Source organism: Bos indicus, chromosome 23 (genome assembly GCF_029378745.1).
Source record: "Bos indicus isolate NIAB-ARS_2022 breed Sahiwal x Tharparkar chromosome 23, NIAB-ARS_B.indTharparkar_mat_pri_1.0, whole genome shotgun sequence".
Classification (NCBI taxonomy): Eukaryota; Metazoa; Chordata; class Mammalia; order Artiodactyla; family Bovidae; genus Bos; species Bos indicus.
The window spans coordinates 10,303,376-10,320,698 of NC_091782.1; the positions used below are offsets into that span (position 1 = coordinate 10,303,376).

General features: G+C 42.6%; 1 protein-coding gene and 1 long non-coding RNA gene across 2 annotated transcripts in view; one reads left to right on the forward strand and one right to left on the reverse strand.

The window, feature by feature from the left end:
- Positions 1-1,650: 1,650 nt before the first annotated feature.
- LOC139178797 (uncharacterized) lies at positions 1,651-14,475 on the reverse strand. Its single transcript, XR_011563256.1, has 3 exons — positions 13,781-14,475; positions 6,390-6,540; positions 1,651-1,896 (listed from the first exon to the last, which is right to left on the reverse strand). It is a non-coding gene; the product is annotated as an uncharacterized lncRNA (long non-coding RNA).
- Positions 13,058-17,323, forward strand: part of BLTP3A (bridge-like lipid transfer protein family member 3A) — a 72,896-nt gene continuing 68,630 nt past the window's right edge. The window contains exon 1 of the mRNA XM_019985632.2: positions 13,058-13,328. Coding sequence (XP_019841191.2) covers positions 13,285-13,328 — 44 coding nt within the window. The 5' untranslated portion in view covers positions 13,058-13,284. The remainder of the gene's footprint in view (positions 13,329-17,323) is intronic.

Genomic DNA, 17,323 nt, shown 5'->3' on the forward strand with positions numbered 1-17,323 from the left:
CCAGTGCAGGGGCGCAGGTTGAATCCCTGGTCAGGGAGCTAAGATCCACATGCCTTGTGGACAAAAAGTCAAAACATAAGACATATTGTAAAAAATTCAATAGAGATTAAAATAAAGACCCCAGATTTTGATTCTACATATCTGGTTTGGGCTTTGGAAATTTGTGTTTTGAGAAAGCTCCCTAAGAAATTTTGATTATTCAGTGGGTTTGGCAAGCTCTGTCTTAGGATCTATTATACTCAAGAATACAACTATATATATGCATGTGTGTTTATAATTTTTAAAAGATTTGTAGCTAGAAATTTAAATGACGATAGGTTGTTTGCTTTTTTTCCTAGAAACTTGTGACTATTTTGAAGAAAAGCTAATTTAGGCAAATAAACCACATCTAGGTAAACAAGAGATTAGAAAGAGATTAGATTCTTACAGCGAGATGATCTTTATGCTCAGCCTCCATAGAAGCTAAGTCAGCTTCTTAGTCTGAGCCTTTGCCAGGACTACTTGTTGCTTTTTAGTTTTTTTATTGTCACATCTTTTTAAGGAGGACTTAAGTCTTAGAAATTGATAATTTGTGTGTCTTTTATAGCTTATTACATTTGTTTTTAAAATCTTCTGTAGACTTTAGGATTTGTTAGGGAAAACCATGCCAGTGGAGCTTATATGTGACTCAGCAAGTTTCTGGTTTGGATGGCTCTGTTAGGTGCAGGGTAAAGAGCCTGTGGATACACAGGAAGCCCACAGGTGTCTATTTAGGTTTTTAAAACAGCCTCAGATACTAGGAACAACCTAGGTTTTCCTAAAATAAAGATTTTTCCACAGTATGTTTTTAGGGTTGAATATCTACTCTGGAAACATTTCTATAGTCTTTGAAAAAAAGTGTTTTACAAAGTTTCAGGAAAATAATATGTTGACTTAGAAGTTTTAACAGTGAACAAAAGTGGGAATAAATAATTCTAAAGAAGGTTTTTTTAAATTTTATTAACTCCTAGGGCAAACTATTATTATAATGAATGATTATCAGATGTTTCCTTTGTAAGAGGCTTAAACTTGGTGCTATTGCTTTATGCCTTTAGACCTCTGGTTTTAATTCTAAAATATGAGTCAGCTGTAATATGAGCATCTGTATAAGTACAAACCAGAATCTACTAGATATCAAGAACTGAAGAAATTAGGGTCAGTGTGGGATAACATACTTGCTTCCTTCTCTGTGGGCAGATCCAAAGCTATGAGGGCAGTTAAAGTCCAAGCTGTCATCATGTCTGCTGTCTGGCGTTAATGGTTTGTCAAAATGCCAGGCCCCTTAATTTCAGGCTGCATGAGAAATGGGATCCTTGCATAGAGCTGCAGGCTAACTTGGTCATCCTGTATGGAAAAAGTCCAGTGGTGATTAAGTGTGTGTCCCATTTACATAACTTCAGTCACATGGTTTCTTTCATCAGGTGAACAGAAGGAAAAACCCTGGCTGACCTTAGGTTGCCATGAGAGAAGTGTCCCAGAGACTTGCCCAGTGTATTGTTTACATGAAGACCTTAATAAACATTAACTAATTGAAGACGTTTCTTTGTCTCCTAATTAAAAGCATAAAGGTTAGTCTTTCTGGCCCAGGATCAAATACAGCATCTAGAATAGTTCATCAGACAAGTGCAGGAATAAAATAAACTGTATGTTGTTTATTGTTCTTGCCCTTTAAGGGTCAGGGTGTGTGCTCAGTTATCAGTCATGTCCCACTCTTCTCGACCCCATAGACTGTAACCCACTAGGCTCCTCTGTGCATGGGATTCTCCAGGCAAGAACAGTGGAGTGGGTTGCCATTTCTTCCTCCAGGGGATCCTCCAGACCCAGGGATCGAATCCTTGTCTCCTGCAGATTCTTTACCGCTGATTCACTTGGGAAATCCTTAAGGGTCAGGGTGGTAGATTTCACACTTAAAGAAAAGTTGAACTACACAAGCAACATTAATATACCCTTTGACAGCATCACCCATCACCTTTTGTTAGCTGTTAGCATTTCACCTCATTCACTTTATTATTTGCCCTCTGCTCTCTCTCTCTCTCTCTCTCTCTTTTATTTGGAACCATTGGAGAGTAAATTGTTTATCTCATGCCCTTTACCATAAATACTTATGTGTGTATTTCCTAAGAATAAATATATTCTCTTACACACTGTGGTTTTAATTATCGACCTTGATTCAATAATTTAATCTACCAACCATGTTTCATATTTGTCCTTGTATTTTTTTCCCCTTTCCTGTACAGAATCCTTTCTGGAATCATGTACTTTTTTGGGGCCACATCTCTTTAGTCTCCTTTTAATGTAGAACAGTTCCTCAGCCTCTCTTTGTCTTTTATGACCATCTTTTGTTTATCTCACCATCTTTTGTTGAATATTCCTCACGCCTCACTTTGGGTTTGCCTGATGTTTCCTTATGATTGCATTTGGGTACACATCCTCAGTTGCATCCCTGGGATATCATATCTGTAGGCAGGCACACAGGCATCCCCCCTTGTTGATGATAGTAATTTTGATCACCTAGCAGGTGATTGTCCAGCTTCTCCATACTCGTTCCTTTTGAGTAAGTATCTTTCCCTGGCTGTCAATTAAGAAAAGCCCATAAGATGACTTACATCCTTATCTAATGATGAGACTTTGAAATCAGCACAGAACGCCAAGATCTCAAAGCCCTTTATAAGTACTTAGCTTTCACAGTGACCCTTAGAAACAAGTCTCTTAATCCTGCCCTCCTCCTCTTTGCCTGTACATCACATCCACTTTTAGGGGATGGTTGTTGAATGAATATAGAAGTAAAAGGTGGGACAAAGAATTTAAGTCTCAGGCCTCTGCTGGAGAGAGAAGCATGTAAAGAGGTCAAAAAGAAGAAAAACAGTAGAGCCTAGGGTGGCAGTTAGACATTACTGATTGCTCACCCTGGTACCTCCTACTTTCCTTAACAAGAGAACATCGAGTTTTTACCTGGATGCATGGCCATCTGCAATGAGTAGCACATTCCCCATAGCTTGTAACTAGGTGAGGCCATGTGGCAAGAGAGAACGTGCCTTTTTTTCTGTCCTTTTCTGCTGACAGGAATGTGGATATGATGTTTGCTTGAAATGCAGGCAATGTCTTGGACCATGAATTGGCTACTAAAGATGGTATTAGCAAGGTAAAAGGAGCTGCTGCTGCTGCTGCTGCTAGGTCACTTCAGTTGTGTCTGACTCATAGACGGCAGCCCATCAGGCTCCCCCGTCCATGGGATTCTCCAGGCAAGAACACTGGAGTAGGTTGCCATTTCCTTCTCCAATGCATGAAAGTGAAAAGTGAAAGTGAAGTCGCTCAGTTTTGTACGACCTTCAGCGACCCCATGGACTGCAGCCTACCAGGCTCCTCTGTCCATGGGATTTTCCAGCCAAGATTACTGGAGTGGGGTGCCATTGCCTTCTCTGGGTAAAAGGAGCATAGGTCCCTAAATGATTGAAGAGCTGCCATGTTCTGCCTACCTTTGACTTCTTTTATGTCAAAGAGAAGTAAATATTGAAGTCACACATTATCTTGAGTTTAAAAAGAGACTCTCAGAGGAAAGTAGTATCGATGGGCTTAGGCGACTTCCTAGCAGTCCAGTGGTTAAGACTCTGTGCTTTGAGTACAAGGGGTGCAGGTTTGATCCCTGGTCAGGAAGCTAAGATCCCACACGTCACACTTTGCCGCACAGTCTCCCTCCCCGCCCCCTACAAAAATTGCACTCCTGCTAGAGAAGCCTGCCTAGGGTGTGCCACTCTATTGCTCTGAGTTTGGACACTGTTCTCAGTGGTGGGAACACAATGGTAAAAGAAAGTTCTTCCTCTTTTGGAGCTTATGTTCTAAAGGGGGAGTCAGACAATAAACAAAAATACCAATGTTAGGTGGTATGTGCCATGAAGAAAAAGGGGCGTCGGTAAGGGGCATAGGGAATGGCAGGCAAGGGATAGGTCTGTGGGAAAGACCTTCTACTAACTAGAAGTGGTTAGTAGAAGGCTGTGCAGATGTTTAGGGCACAGGCTTTCCGATAAATACCGAGACCCTGAAGCAGAGTCTGCTTATTCTTTTGGAGGAACAGCAGCAAACAGCTAAAACTGTTGACAGTGATGGACATTGTGGTAATGACTTTACAGGTGTATAGTGAAAGTCACTCAGTCGTGTCCGACTCTCGGTGACCCCATGGACTTCTCCAGTCCAGAATACTGGAGTGGGTAGCCTTTTCCTTCTCCAGGGGATCTTCCCAACCCAGGGATCCAACCCAGGACTCCTGCATTGCAGGTGGATTCTTTACCAGCTGAGTCACAAGGGAAGCCCAATAATGTATTAAGTAAGTATGCTATTTACGGCCATTAAATTTTAATAAAGTAGAATTAACCCACTGAAATCATGTTCTAATGTCACAGTAAGTTGGGAATTGCTGAGGCAAGCCACAAATATCAGGAAGCAAACTAAAGACAGGTGGGCATGAAAGAATTCTGATGGTCATAAGGCAACCAAGTATTTTAAGTAAGTCTATGTAGATGCTGAGCATAAAAGTTAATATTTGGGAACTCTGGGGTTTTCATGTTGTTTAGTCACTAAGTCATGTCTGACTCATGTGAATCCTTGGACTGTAGTCCGAGAGGCTCCTCCATCCATGGGATTTCCCAGGCAAGCCTACTGGAGTGGGTTGCTATTTCCTTCTCCAGTTACAGGTGTATATGCATGTCAAAACTTTTAAAAATTATATACTTTGAATAATATGTGTTCTATGTCAGTCACACCTCAACTTGTTTTTAAAAGATATAACTACCACAAACTAGAAACTACTCTCAAGAATCTTTATAGACAATGATATCTGCTCTTTGCTATTCAACCCTTTTGTTCCTGAGTTTTCCATAAAACTACTTTTCCTTGTTTGTATAGTGTTATTTTTGGCCACTGTGTATGTCCTTTTTTGTCCCATACAAAGCACACTATGTACAAATGCATGATTTTTTTTTTTTTTTTACTGCGCTGCATGGCTTATGAGATCTCAGTTTCCTGAACAAGGAATGAACCCAGGCCACAGCAGTGAAAGAGCTAATCCTACTACTAGACCACCAGGGAACTCGCTAATCATGAATTAATTTTTTAAAAATATTTTAATTTATTTGTTTATTTGGCTGCATGAGGTCTTAGCTGCAGCATGTGGGATCTTTCATGTGGTGCACATACTCAAGCGCACAGGCTTGGTAGTTGTGCTGCACAGGCTCCAGACCACATAGGCTTAGGCATGTGGGATGTTAGTTCCCTGACCAGGGATCGACCCTGTGTTCTTTCCATTGCAAGACAGAGTCTTAGCCACTGGACCACCACCAGGGAAGACCCCCAATCATGAATTTAGAGATGTGGCTATCCTGCCAGGCAGGTGAGGAAAGCTACTGTCTCTGAAATACAGTGATTACCTAGGTGGTTTTAAAATGTATGGGTTGTAGAATATGGCTCAGCAATAAAAATGAAGGAACTTTGATAGAACAGTTTGGATGTATCTCAAGGACAGTATGCTGAGTGAAAAAAGCCAGTCTCAAAGGGGCATCTGCTGCATGATTCCATCTGTATAAATAACAAAAATTATTGAAATGAAGAACAAATCGGTAGTTGCAAAGGGTTAGGGACGGTGTTGGGAGTGGAGATGGGGCAGCCGGGAATGACTGTAAAGGGTATCACGAGGGAGAGCTTTGTGGTGAAATAATCCTGTATCTTTATTGTGGTAGTGGTTACACAGGCTGCACATCATGAGTGACAGAGTTATACACATGCATCCCCAGGATCAGTTTCCTGGGGTTTATATCGAACTGTAGTTGTGTAAGATATAACCATTGTAGGAAAGTGGGTGAAGGGTACATGGGGCTTCTCTGTATTAATGACTTCCTGTAAATCTATAATTATTTCAAAATAAAAAGTTAAAAAAAATATATGGACTTCTGCTTCCAGAAATATAGAATAGGTGTATATTTCTCTATTCCCAGTGAGTACAACTAAAACCCTGCACATTATATACATAAAAAGCAAGCATAAGAGGGACTTCCCTGGTGGTCCAGTGGTTAAGAATCTGCCTTCCAATGTAGGGGATGTGGGTTCGATGGCTGTTTAGCAAACTAAAATCCCACATGCTGCAGAACATCTAGCCCACGCACCCTAACTAGTGAGCCGTTGTGCTACAGCTACTCAGCCTGCATACTCTAGAGCCTGTACTCAGAACTGGAGAAGCCCCCACACACCATAGCTAGGAAGAGCCTGTTTGCTGCAGTGAAGAGCCCGTGTGCTACAACAAAGACCCAGTGCAGCCAAAAAATTAAAACAACAACAACAGACAAGCATAGGAAACTCTGAAAGGCGGAGAGAAGAAGGCTGACCTGCTAGGGCATTGTGACCCAAAGAACAACATAATGAGCTCTCCGGATTTTCTGTTTGCCTCAAAGGTGCCAGACTTGGAGCTGAAGAAGTTGGAACCAGGAATCTCCAATGGGCAACAGACAAAAATACACTCCATGAAAAGTCTGCTTCCTGTATCCAAACAAACAGAAAAGAGGTAGCTTAGTAAGTCAGAAAACTTTTAGACAATAACCACTCTATTCCAGCCAAACACCACAGAAACTCACCCTACCCCAATCCATGCCACAAAGACCAAGTGGGGAGTTAGATTTCCACCCTTGTGAGGTTACAATGAAGTGCCCCAAACCCCTGCCAGGATGGTGAGAAAAGAGCTTGGATTATCATTCCCATCTGGCAGTAACAGGGCATTGCTCCCTCTTGAGATGTCAGAAGACGCTGAGTCAGAACTTTTAAGGACTTTTATCAATGTCCAGTGGTGATGAGGCTGTGGGGAGCAATAACAAGGCACTCTGCCACTTCCCAGCTAGAGAAGTATTAGCTGAAGCTTGCTGAAGAGCCAGAACTTTCACATTAGCCCAGCAGTAATGAGGAACTCTTTCCTTGGGTATCCAAGGAGGCTAATTGGGCAACCTGGACTTCTGTTTCTACCTGATAGTAACAAGAAAGTACCTCCCCATTTCTGCATTGCAAGGATAAGTTAGAACAGAGCATTTAAATAAGATCCAGAATCTCGGAACATAATATGAAACTATCCAGATTTCTATCTAAGATCACTCATTGGACCAAGATCAAGGAAGATCTCAAACTACATTTCAAATGCAATTGATACCTGTCAACAGTAAGCTGATAGTGCTCCTGGAGTAATTAGACAAAAGATTTTAGAGCAGGCATCATGAAAAGGCTCTAGTGAGCAAAAAGATATAAAGAACCAAATGGAAATTCTGGAACCGCCAAATAAGTGAAAAAAATTCATGAATAGTCTCAACAAGAAACAGTAATCAGAAATAATCAGAACTTGAAGATAGAACAATAAAAAATACCCAATCTGAACAACAGGAAATAGACTTAAAAAAATGAACTGAATTTTAAGGACCTGTGGGTCCCTGAAAATCTAATATTCATGTTATCAGACTTCCAGGAGGGGAAAAAAGGAGAGAGCCAAAAAAGGTACTGCAACAAATAATGGTTGAAAACTTCCCAAGGGCTTGCAAGAGACATAAACACAAATTTTCAAGAAGCTGAATAACAATCAGGATAACTCAAAGAAATCTACATAGTTATGAAAACTGAAAACAAAAAGTTTGAAAACAGCCAGAGAAAATGACACCCTACTTTTGAGGGGAAACAATTTGAAGGACAGCAGATTTATCATCAAAAACCATGGATGCCAGAAGGAAGTGGCAAACAGATTTCAAGTGCTGAAAGAAAAGAATTATCAGTCCAGAATTCTATACCCTGTGAAAATAATGTTTCAGGGGCAAATGGGAAATAAAGATGTTCTCCAGTGAGAGAAAATGAAGAGAATTTGTTGCCAGCAGATATACTGTAAAAGAATGACTAGAAGTTCTCCAAACAGAAAAACAATAAATGAATGAATAAATGAATGAATCTCATCAGGATTGATGAGAATATGGTAAGCAAAAATACAGGTAAGTACAAGAGATTTTCCTTTTCCTGAATTTTCTAAATTATGTTTGATGGTTGATGCAAAAATCATAATACTGATTAATGCAGCTATAAATGTACATAGAGGAAATATTTAAGACAACTAGATCTCCCAGAGAAAAAAAGAATATAAAAGGTAAGCTTTTTATACTTCACTAGACTGGTAAATGGCAATACCAGTAGATTGTGATAAGGTATGCATAAATAATATAATAACTAGAGGAACAATTAAAAAACATACAACTAAAATTTATAAAAGCTATATACTCAAAACCACTATAGATGTCTTACTTCAAAACTTACTACAGAACTACACTAATCAAGACACTGTTACTGGCTTAAGATTAGATATATAGATGAATGAAATAGAATTAAGATTTCAAAAATAGATCTATACTTTCATTGGCAACTAATTTTCTTTTATTATTTTACTTCCAGTTTTGTGATATAATTGACATACAGCACTGTGTAAGTTTACAGTATGAAGTATAATGATTTGACTTACATTTTGAAATCATGACCGTAGTAAGTTTAGTGAACATCCATCATCTCATACAGATACAAAATTGAAGAAACAGAAAAAATTTGGGGGGGAATTCCCTGGTTAAAAATCCACCTTCCAATGCAGGGGGCATAGATTCGATCCCTGGTTGGGGAACTAAGATCCCACATGCCGCAGGGCAACTAAGCCTGTGTTCCGCAACTAGAGAAAGCCCGAGCGCTGCAGTGATGACCACCCCAGCCCAAAAAAAAAGAAAAAAAAATTTTTCTTGTGATGAGAACACAGGATTTACTGTTACCTTTTATATAAAACTTACAGTAATGTTAATGATTTTAATCATATTGTACATTTCACCCCAGTACTTATCTTGTAACTGGAAGTTTGTACCTTTGACTGCCTTCATGCAATTCCCCACACCCTCTCCTCCCTACCTCTGGTAACCACAAATCAGATTTCTTTTTCTTTTAGTTTGTTTTTGAAGTATAACTGACATACAACCGATATTAGTTCCTGGTGCATGGCAGTTTATTTTCACCAAGATAACTCAATGGGGAAAGAATATTCATTTCAATAATGAAATTTATTGAAAAATTTCTTTTCAATAAATGATGCTAAGACAACTAGATGTTCACATGCAAAATAATGCAGTTGGTCCCCATATACAAAAATTATCTTGAAATGGGTCATTTCAAGTAAATGTAAGAGCTAAAACTATACACATTTTATATGAAAACAAACATGTAAATCTTCATGACCTTGGATTATGCAGTGATTTCTTAGATACAACACCAAAAACACAGCAATAAGTGAATAAAAAAGATAAATGATAACCAAAATTAAAAATTTTGTTTCAAAGATTGTAATCAGGAAAATGAAAAGACAGTAGGAAAAAGTTTTGCAAATAATATATCTGATAATGACTTGTAATCTAGAATATAAAAATGATTGCATTTGATAATAAAAAGACAAATAACCCAATTAAAAAATGGACAAGGTATCTGGATAGACATTTCTCGAAAAAGTTACACAAATGACCTGTAAGCACATAAGAAGATGCTCAGTCATTAGCCATCAAGAAAATATACACAAATTCTTAAGCAAATAAACACAGATTCTTAAGCAAATATTAGCAAAGAGAGTGCAGCAATATATAAAAGTACTTATACACCATGTCCAAATGAAGTTTACTCTAGGGATGCAGGCTGGTTCAGTATTTGAAAAATCAGTCAGGGTAACGCATCATGTTAACAGCCTAAGAAAAAAATCACATAGCATTTAAGCAGAAAAAGCCTTTGAAAAAAGCATTTATTCTTGGTAAAGACTCTCAGTAAAAATAGAAATAGAGGAGAACTTCATTAAATTGGGAAGAGCACCTACAAAAAATCTACAGTTAATATTATACTTACTGGTAAAAGACTTAATCAGAGAAGGTGATGGCATCCCACTCCAGTACTCTTGCCTGGCAAATCCCATGGACGGAGGAGCCTGGTAGGCTGCCGTCCATGGGGTCGTGAAGAGTCAGACACGAATGAGCGACTTCCCTTTCAGTTTTCACTTTCATGCATTGGAGAAGGAAATGGCAACCCACTCCAGTGTTCTTGCCTGGAGAATCCCAGGGACGGGGGAGCCTGGTGGGCTGCCATCTATGGGGTCACACAGAGTGGGACACGACTGATGTGACTTAGTCACTTAGCCAAAAGACTTAATGAATGCTTTAGGAACAAAGAAAGGATGCTTGCCCTCACCAGTCTTATTAAACAAAGTGCCAGGATTGGTAGCCCACACTATAAGGCAAGAAAAGGAAATAAAAGGCATTCATATCAGGAAGAAATGTTTTGTTCATTGAACATATCAATGTCAACATCATGGTTGTGATATGGTACTAAAGTTTTACAAGATGTTGCCACTGGGGCAAGGAACAAGAAGACTGGTTCAAAATTGGGAAAGAAGTACGTCAAGGCTGTATGCTGTCACCCTGCTTATTTAACTTATATGCAGAGTACACCATGAGAAATGCTGGGCTGGATGAAGCACAAGCTGGAATCAAGATTGCCAGGAGAAATATCAATAACCTCAGATAAGCAGATGACACCACCCTTATGGCAGAAAGTGAAGAACTAAAGAGCCTCTTGATGAAGTTAAAAGAGAGTGAAAAGCTGGTTTAAAACTCAGCAGTGAAAAAACTAAGATCATGGTATCCAGTCCCATCACTTCATGGCAAATAGACAGGGAAATAATGGAAACAGTGGCAGACTTTATTTGCTTGGGCTCCAAAATCACTGTAGATGGTGACTGCAGCCATGAAATTAAAAGACACTTGCTCCTTGGAAGGGAAGCTATGACCAAACTATACAGAGTATTAAAAAGCAGAGACATTACTTTGCCAGCAAAGGTCCATCTAGTCAAAGCTATGGTTTTTCCAGTAGTCATGTATGGTTATGAGAGTTGGAGCATAAAGAAGGCTGAGCACGGAAGAACTGATGCTTTTGAACTGTGGTGTTGGAGAAGACTCTTGAGAGTCCCATGGACTGGAAGGAGATCAAACCAGTCAATCCTAAAGGAAATCAGTCCTGAATATTCATTGGAAGGACTGATGCTGAAGCTCCAGTGATTTGGCCACCTGATGCAAAGAGCTGACTCATTGGAAAAGACCCTGATGTTGGGAAAGATTGAAGGCAAGGGGACAAGAGAGGATGAGCTGGTTGGATGGCATCACTGACTCGATGGACATGAATTTTAGCAAGCTCCAGAAGATGGTGAAGGACAAGGAAGCCTGGAGTGCTGCAGTGTATGGGGTTGCAAAGAGTGGGACACGGCTGAGCGACTGAACAACAACAAAAAGCCATTGGGGGGAACTGTGAAATGTATACAGGGATCGCTATAATTTCTTACAACTGAATGTTAATCTACAATAATCTTGAAAGGATTAACCTTAAAGAAAAAATATGAATTGGCCCCAAATCTCTTTTGCCTTTATATGCTTTGCATTCTTAGCATTGCAGGGAAAGTGTGCTATTGGTGAGAGTAGGAATGCTTCTGTTCCATGTGTTTATTTTAGAGCATAAGTTTTTGCTTTCAGTGAAAAAATAACTCATTCATCAGGCATGGTGAATCATCCAGCAAGGATGATGAGTCTTTGACCTTGAGGAGAGTTTTATTTTATATCGCTGATGTCAGATATCCAGTCAGCTGCTAGATTCTCTAGGAAAAGGAACATGAAATGCAAAAAATGGCCCAGAGGCCCCTGCATCTGACAGCCAAATTAGAAGGAGGGATTATGATCAATATCCCTGGCAAGAAATCTCTTCTGTGGGATCTATTGGTCCCTAGGATATATTCTGGTGAGAGGAGGGCAGATGGAGAAATTATAGATTATGCAGTTCTGATGGAAAGAAATGCATAGTAGAGAACCCAGTGGCGGGGGCGGTGGGGGGGAGCTTCTGGGAAATATGAATTTACTATGACTAAGAGGCATAGGAATCCATTTGTCTGTATTAAAACCCTAACATTTATATGTTTCACCATATACTCAGACTATCTCTGGAATCAGGTAACAGTTGTTAGGGGAAGAGAATTGAATGGCTGAGGAACAAGGGAGGAGACATCTTGACTTTTGCTATGTTCATCTACTGTGTGTCTACAAGAACGAATAAACTTAACTGGTGGCCAGATTTCCTATAAGCCTGTCTCGGAGAGTAGTTTGTTCAGAGTTTTGCTTGAAGGTGTGAGTCCTGAAGACTGCCACCTTCTCACCTTTGCCAGAATCTAGGTGTATGGGTGGACTAGGGTGGAGGTGGCACTGGACTGAGAACACTTGGGCTCCAGCCTCTTGTCTCTCACTAGGTAGCTGTGACCTTAAATAAGCTCTTTCAGCTATTTCCCTGGGCTTCAGTTTCCTTCTTTGTAAAAAAGGCGACCTCTGAAGTCCTTGGTCATTTAAAGTTACCGCCTCCTTTTCTGCTGCCCCCAGCATTTGGGAATGGGGGCCTCTGCAGTGCACCTCGTACGGGCTGAGTCAACATTTATCCGCTGGTTAACTGGATGGAGGCTAAGAGGGGCACAAAGACGATGACGAGGTGTCCCCCTGTCACTCTTCACAAAGCAGCAGAGTGTCGTGGTACTATGGGCCTGCGAGGTCCTTGAACCTACTCTTCACTCCCCGGCTCGATTCCTGGAGTACAGTTAGCTGGTGCTCAACTAATGAGTGAATGTGTGAGCGAAATGAATGAGAGAGGTGGACCGCGAAATGTGCAATTATCTAGTGAGTTCCTGCAAAAAAAAAAAAAAAAAATTAGAGAACGCCGCCTTTCCCCGATTCTTCAAGGCGACAGCCGAGGTGTGAAACTCCGGCAGCTGACAGGCGAAGGCTTTCAGATCTCGCTTGGCTGAGAGGCGGCAGGCGGGGCTTAGCGAGAGAGCGAGCCTGGAGCCCGCCCGCCCCGCCTCCCGCCGCGCGCGCCCCCGCAGCCGCGCGCGTCCCTCCTCCCGCCGCGCGCGCCCCCGCCGCCGAGAGCAGCCCGGACCGCGGCGGAGCCGGGCTGGCGGCGCGCGATCTCCGCCTCGCCGCGCGGGTGGGTGGGATCGCGGCGGAGCTCCGGGTGCCGGGGCAGGGGCTAGAGAGCGCCATGGCGGCGGCAGCGGCGGCATCCGGTCCCCGCGCCGCGGCGAGGTGAGGGGTCGCGCGTCTCCCTCGCCGCTGAGGAGGCCACAGCCGCCCGCCCACCTTCCGCGCGGGCCGCGGCTCCGGCATGGCCGGGCTCATTAAGAAGCAGATCCTGAAGCACCTGTCCCGGTGAGAGCGCCAGCGCCGGCCCCGGCCGTCCCGGGCCCGTCCTCGTCCCCTTCGACCCTCCTCCCTAAAAGCCGTATTCCGGGCCGGCCTCCCTCTCTTCAGCCCCGGGGCCGGGACTCGGCGGCGATCCCCGCCTCAGCTCGAGCCGGACAGCCCGCTCCGGGGGCCGCGACCGTTGTCACCGCGCTGCTCTGCTCTGGCCCTGGGCCCTGGGGGCCCGGCGCCCCTGCCCCGGCGCGGGTGCCCAGGCCCTCCCGACCGCAAGGATCTCCTGAGCGGCCGCGCGCACCTCAGTTCCCACACCGCCGGGCAGGTCACCCCGCTCCCCCTTGCATGGCCCCCGCCCCGGGCCCTCTTCCCGGCCCCCGGTGGCCCCCGTGGTTCCCACTCTTTCCTTCTCCGCGCTGCTGCCCCTCCCTCGGGGCCGTCTGCCCGCCTTTTTACCCGCCTACCTGCCCGCTCCTCGGTCTTCGTCTTCCTCCTTCTGCTCCGGACTAGATCCCTCAACCTGGGCCACTCACTTAAAAATGACCCCGTTCCCCAGTCCTTCAAAACCCATCCCCCGCTCAGATTCCCACCCGCGATACTGATTTTTCTCCCTCCCAGAAGCTCCCAGCTCCTTGTCTTTGTCGTCAGGCTGACCCTGTTGCATCACTCTCGAAAAAGATCTAATCCTTGCACCCAGGCCTTTCCTCGAGTCTCCTTTTCCCCTCTCGGGGCTTCTCTTCTCATTTAACACAGACTAAATGGAGAAAGGGCGTGAGAGTTGGGCATAAAGTTTCAACAGCCTTCTCTTTAAGATATGGAGGATATTTGGACAGCTTGTGAAAAGAACTAACGACTCCCACTTCTGCTTTGCAACCATCAAAGCAATGTTATGTCCAAGTCATTTGGACCCGAGCTGGGTGGCACGCAAAACTGTTCGCTTGTAATTGGGTGACTGCTGACCCCTGAGTTAGGATTGCAGCTTGTCAGAACTGGTATCCAGAAAAATCAGAAGCTGACCTTTCACTTCGTTTTCACTCCTTGTTCTGGGCAGGGCTTAGCGATACCTTTAGACAGCCGTTGTCTCTCACGTGGAGCGTGATCCAGTCCTTGGCTCCACGGTGGTCAGTGGTTTTGAGGAGGAGGGAGCAGGGGGAGGAGCCAGTCTCCACGGACCCCAGGCCTTGCTCTCCTTTCTTTTCTGATCTTCTCATTGCCTTGGTGAGTGCTGTGTGAGACACTGTCGCTGGCACTGCATCCTCTCTTCTGGCAGACACTTTGGCCAATTTACTGTTATTTTGATTTTAGACTTTAATTAGTAATTAGATTCAGATTCATCTCTTGGCTAATCACCACACCATGTTTTAAAGTAAAAGCGGATTAGAGGCTGGAGTTGGAAAGTGCCTTTGGATCCTCTCCTTGGGTTAATTCCCTACTATATTCTTTCTCAGGTGACATTCATTTGGGTGTGCCATGAATTTGCTTGCTCTGTGTAAAGACGTGTATGACTAATGATTGTGAATGAGGTGGAAAATTTAACTGAAGGGAAACCATTAATTTGAATGAACACAGAAACAGACAATTTTTGGGTTTAGAGATGATCTTACCTAACATAGCATTGTGTTTAAGAGGTCAGGATGATTTTGGTTTACTTTCTTTAACTATAAAATGAGGATAATAGTAGTATCTAACTCAAAGGGCTGTTGTGAGGATTACATGAGTTAATACACAAGGGCTTAGTGCAGTGCCTAGTGCATAGTAAGTGTTCAATAAAGCATGCGATGTGGTTATTTGGGAGGCCACAACTTGTGTGATGGTTTGATATAAGCCATAGACTTTTCCAGAAAAATCCACATATGCAAACAGATAATTTTTTATGTAAGTTCCCATGGTGGGGAAGGTTAAGAATCCCTTAAACACATGCCTTAACCTCTTAAGGCATCTTGAACGAATGCCCTGAATAACCCCTGACTAGTTCAGCCTCTCATTTTATGACCGAGGAAGCTAAAGCCTAGACGGATAAGTGACTTGCTTAAGTTACGGTGGAAGGTACAGTAGAGAAATAGAGGGAGTTCCCTGGCGATCCAGCGGTTAGGACTCTGCTTTCACTGCCAAGGGCGTGGGTTCAACCCCCAGTCAGGGAATTAGGACCCTGCAAGCCCCATGGAGTGGCCCAAAAATGGGTAGAGAAATAGAACCTGGCTTCCTAATTCTGGTAAAGTTCTGGTACAATTCTGCTTCCTGATTCTGGTACACTTCTGCTGTAATGTGATACACTCATATTCTGTGCTGTCTCTAAGAAGATAGAATTTTTAAAGAAAAATTTTAATAGTATATGCTGACATATTCAGTGACTCCTTAGTGAACAAAGTTCTCTTTTAGATGAAGTAGGAATAGGTGTTAGACGTTGGTAGAAGTTTCTTGTTTCCTCAGGGTTGTGTGGTTGACTGAGGAGTAGGGTGGAAGGTTATTCAGGGCTGCCTTTTTTGCTAGCATGTAGGTCTGACTTGGGGAAAGGTCAAACTCCTGAGGCCTTCCTGTTGATTTAACTTGGAAAAGCTTCCTTAATCACATGTGATATTTGTGTCTCTGTACGGTCTCTACTACACATCCAGAGGCTGGCATGCTTGGAGGGGAACTATAATTTCTGTGGCTTGCCAAACTTGATGAGGAAAGAGCGGAGAGTTGGGATACTGGGGTACTAAATTAAATAAATATTTGCAGGTGTTTAACAATTACTTGTTGCTGATGCTGACAGTGCTGCTTGACCTGGAGGAGTATCCTGCAGCAGGAAGGATATCCCAGTGACTCCTACATTATGTTTCATTTTGCTCAGGAAGTTTTGCATATTAAAGTGTCTTGTTGGAATGCATCCTACTTATCAGTAGACTATTGGTAAACAAGATTTGAAGGAGGTGATTTTCCAGATCCTACTCTAGGCCAGGCACTGAGCTGGGTGCTGGGGATTCAGCAGGGAAGAAGTACAATTCTCTTTTAAGGGCTTTAACCTATGATTTGGATGACCGCTGTATAATACAAATAGCTTTTATGTTCATTGTTTATTTAAATAAACCCAGGAGGAGATTTTTACTTGGAACAAAAACATTAATTTAAAAAATACCCCAAATTGATTTTTCACTGAATTAGATTATTCTTATTTTAGATCCCCTTAGCTAATGACCTTTTGTTGTACAAATAGGAAGAAATATGATGGATTGTAAAGTAAGTCGAAGGACTATTGGTCATGGAAAGGGAGTTTTCTCTGGGGCCAGACAAGCTTGATTCACCTTTCTTCTCTGTCACTTAATAATACAGGGAAGCGTTTCTGAGCCTTAGTTTTCTTATCTGTAAAAGATGAGAATAAGAGAGAATACTACATGCTTAGCAGAATTTTTTGAGAAGTATTTATTATAGTACCTGGCATGAAGGTAGAGTTTAATGAAGAGTAGCTGTCATAACATGGCCAGAGAAGTTAGGGACACGTCCATGGTATAGGTGACTGCAACTCACTCAACTGGCTCTTTTAGAAAGTCAGCAGAATTCTTAATTATTTACTCTAAATGGCTGCAGGAAATGTGACTCCAAGTGACAGAGACAAGGCTGATAACATGATAGGTAGTTTAAAAAACATAAGCGTTAGGTGAAATCAGAGACTTACTGAGTTCAGAGTCCTTTTGGAGAATAAGAGAACCTGACTGTGAGCTCAGCTTTCTTAGATCCTGATCAGTGCCCCCTCATCCTGGAGAGACCTCATGGCCCGGTGGACTGCTGGAGTTGCCCACTCAGAGGCTGACTGCCTGCCCAGGGTCTGTTTAGGTAAAGGTTTGTGTGGGTAGGGCTTGTCTCGGCTTCCAAGTCACACTCCTTTGGATTAGGCCTTACTTATTATCATCTTCATTTCCTGAATAATTATTTTGTACATTTTCCGGTAATAGTGCAATCATATACATCTTTTGTTTTCTTCCTCATCTTGTCTTGCTTTTGAAGAAGCACTTTTATTGACTTAGCAA